The sequence below is a fragment of the Manihot esculenta genome, chromosome 8, assembly GCF_001659605.2.
Source record: "Manihot esculenta cultivar AM560-2 chromosome 8, M.esculenta_v8, whole genome shotgun sequence".
Lineage (NCBI taxonomy): Eukaryota > Viridiplantae > Streptophyta > Magnoliopsida > Malpighiales > Euphorbiaceae > Manihot > Manihot esculenta.
The window spans coordinates 34,163,502-34,166,446 of NC_035168.2; the positions used below are offsets into that span (position 1 = coordinate 34,163,502).

Genomic DNA, 2,945 nt, shown 5'->3' on the forward strand with positions numbered 1-2,945 from the left:
TTTTATAGAAAATTATAAAAATTTATTATATTAATTATAATCTTAAAAAATAAAATAATATAATGTAATATTTATTAAACATAATTAACATTATCATTTGATTTATTAAAAGACAATAATAAAATATTAAACATTAGATTATTAAGATAATATTAAAATATTACTAAACTTTAAAATTTTTATTATTGTTTATATTAAAATTATTATAAATAATTTTTTATTATAATTTAAATTTATAATATATATAAATAAATAAAATTTATATATATTATAACGAATTTAAAAATGCTAATAATAATTAAACGCAACAGATTGGTGGGTCTATCCGAAGGGGTTTCTATTCCTGAACTGGACCTCTTTCACAAGCCTGCTTAGGAATTTTGTTGACTGAGCTGGACCTCTTTCACAATAGAATAATTATTTTATTAATAAAATAATTATTGTTAAATTGAAAAATCAAATTTAACGAATAATTTTCGCAATTATAACAATACTTATTATCAAAATTTAAATTTAAAAACTAACTTATTTACTAAAAATAAATATTTTTTTAAAAAATAACCTGTGAATTTATATACTTTAAAGATTTATTTGTAATTGCGCTGTTATTAAACAAACACTGTTTTCTTTTCTTTTTTTCTTTTTTTTTTTTTTACTAAAAAAGAAATTGTTAACTATTTTTTTTTGTTGTACCAATAAAAGAATTAACGCGGTTTTCTTTTATTCCTCAATTCATCGTCATCCGTTCATCTTCTAATTGATTTCAAGAATCAGTCTTTCCTTCTTCCTCTGTCAATCTCCGATCCAGAGAAGCTTCACAAACACTAAATCTATGGGGCAAAAAGATGAGCCTGCTATCGGGATTCCGTACTACATCGGCCAGAATCCTTACCAAGCTGGAGCCATCCCACCAAACGCCGTATTCGGCGATCCTAAAGGAATTCCGATTCAGCAAACCATGTATCGGGACACTCCTGCTCCTTTTAATTGCACTTTCTGTGGTAATTCTGGGCTTACTGTTGTCAGGTAAAGTTGTTCTTCATTCCCTCTTGTAGGTCTTATTGATAGATCATGATGTGAGCTTTTCATGATTTTGCTTGAACTTTGCCAATTTGTTTTGGGGTATTAAATGTGGGGTTAATCTTCTGTTGACATCCACTTTACAGAGAAATTAAGTTATTGTTAGTGCAAAATTTTTAGCAAAGGTCAGAAAAATTACGCTTCTTTTTCCACTTAAATGTTTAGTTTTGATGATGCCTCAGTATTGAGGATTATACTACCCGGTTGAAAATCATTGCCTTGGCTTTAGATCCTTTGCCAACTTTTAATCAGAGTAAGAAGAGTTGAGGTAAAATGGAACCTTTTATGTTGTAATTTTGGTAAACTGGAAATAATGGATTGTGATTCGTTCTTGAGCAATTTGCTAGATGTGATTCTTAAAGAAGCAAAATTCTTGCTTCCGCTTGATTGTAGTTGTTCCTGTTATCAAGTGTAGAAGCCAGAAATGTGATGATGCACTTCCGAGGCCAGGAAGGGATTAGCTACTGTTTAACTTGGATTGAGAAGGATCTTTGAAGGTTGTGGATGTAAAAGTATTGACACTTGGAAAAGTAACCTGGATCATGGCTGTTCATTATGTCAATGATGCAGTGATCTTCAATATGCTGTCTCAACATTTGTTGTTGACCTTATTATGACTAAATCTCTAAATATAGAGTCTGCTTTTGTTGCAAGGATTTATATCAATACGTTTGCAGTAGGAAAATACTGAAGATTGCCGGTTCTTGTTGTTACTCATATCGTTAATTGAACCAACACTATCAATATGGCTTTAGGGAACATATGTTTGTTGCCATTTTTTATTTCTTAATCACTCGAATCTTTAAAAAGTGAAAATTATTGGCATAATTATCTGTTCCCATAAAAATTGAATTGGATCTTGTCATGAATTTTGCTTGTTAAATGACTAATCTCAGAGGAGGGAGTGTATAAGCAGCTTACTGGACGAAGAATTGCTGCTTGTCATCTATGTTCTGTGATAATTTCCCTTTTCATTTTTCCTCTTTTTGTTGTCCTTTCAATGTGGACTAATGTTCTCTCCCTTGTAAAATATAGATCAAAGCCTAATCTGGCAGCTGCTGTTGGTTGTATGATGCCATTTATGCTTGGGGTTTGCTTTCTTTGCCCCTCAATGGATTGCCTCTGGCACAAATATCACTATTGCCCAAGCTGCAAAGAAAAAGTAAGTAGTCTCACTGTCATTTTCCTTCTAACTCGTGTTTTATAGGTTTGATATTTTGATTGAAGCTTCATCATTATGAGTGTTTACTCTGGCTTTGTTGTAGGTTGCGGACTTTGAGAAATCAGATCCTTGTTTAGTGATGGATCCTCCCCAGTGGACGCAGCAGAGCTTTGCATTGCCTGCATGAGCTGATAAACCCATTATTTTGTACTGTTCCTGGCTGAAACTATATATCCTCAGCCTGTGTCTTGCCATTGGTTTGCTGGACTTTCTGAGTTACACAGTCTGTGACAAGGAATTGTAAAGGATGATTGGTGGTACATATATATTTCTAGAATGGTGTAAAAAACATCAGTGTTTTTTTTTTTTCATGATCTGCAGTCTGTAACATCTTGATTCTGAATGTTTATTGGGAAATAACTTTTATGTAAAAAGCATTTTTCAAGAAAATATTTATCTTTTGTGCTTTCATCGCAATGTTAATTTTATAGAAAACATGTTAAAGAAAACGAAAGAATGTTAACTTATATATATTTTTTTCCAAAATTGATGATATAAAGGATTAGAGTGTTGAAATTACAACCTTTCGAGGTTTAATCAGTGCACTTGCTGCTGACTTAAATCCGTGTTTATATTGTATGTTTAATAGGCCTTGCATGTTTAGATAGGGAAGCAGGAGATACTATGCTCGGAATATATGGGA

General features: G+C 31.5%; 1 protein-coding gene across 1 annotated transcript; it reads left to right on the top strand.

Annotated features, from left to right (window-relative positions):
• The first annotated feature begins 616 nt into the window (after nt 1–616).
• Nucleotides 617–2,711, top strand: LOC110620128 (GSH-induced LITAF domain protein). Its single transcript, XM_021763721.2, has 3 exons — nt 617–1,026; nt 2,116–2,242; nt 2,346–2,711. Exons 1-3 carry the CDS (start codon nt 833–835, stop codon nt 2,427–2,429), a joined length of 405 nt encoding a protein of 134 aa, XP_021619413.1. The 5' UTR covers nt 617–832; the 3' UTR covers nt 2,430–2,711.
• The last annotated feature ends 234 nt before the right edge of the window (nt 2,712–2,945 follow it).

Bases quoted from the DNA above. Each gene is read 5' to 3' on its own strand.
- LOC110620128 (XM_021763721.2), top strand. From the start codon at position 833: ATGGGGCAAAAAGATGAGCCTGCTATCGGGATTCCGTACTACATCGGC. The intron at 1,027-2,115 runs GTAAAGTTGTTC...TGTAAAATATAG, and splicing joins TCTGGGCTTACTGTTGTCAG to ATCAAAGCCTAATCTGGCAG. The intron at 2,243-2,345 runs GTAAGTAGTCTC...GCTTTGTTGTAG, and splicing joins GCCCAAGCTGCAAAGAAAAA to GTTGCGGACTTTGAGAAATC.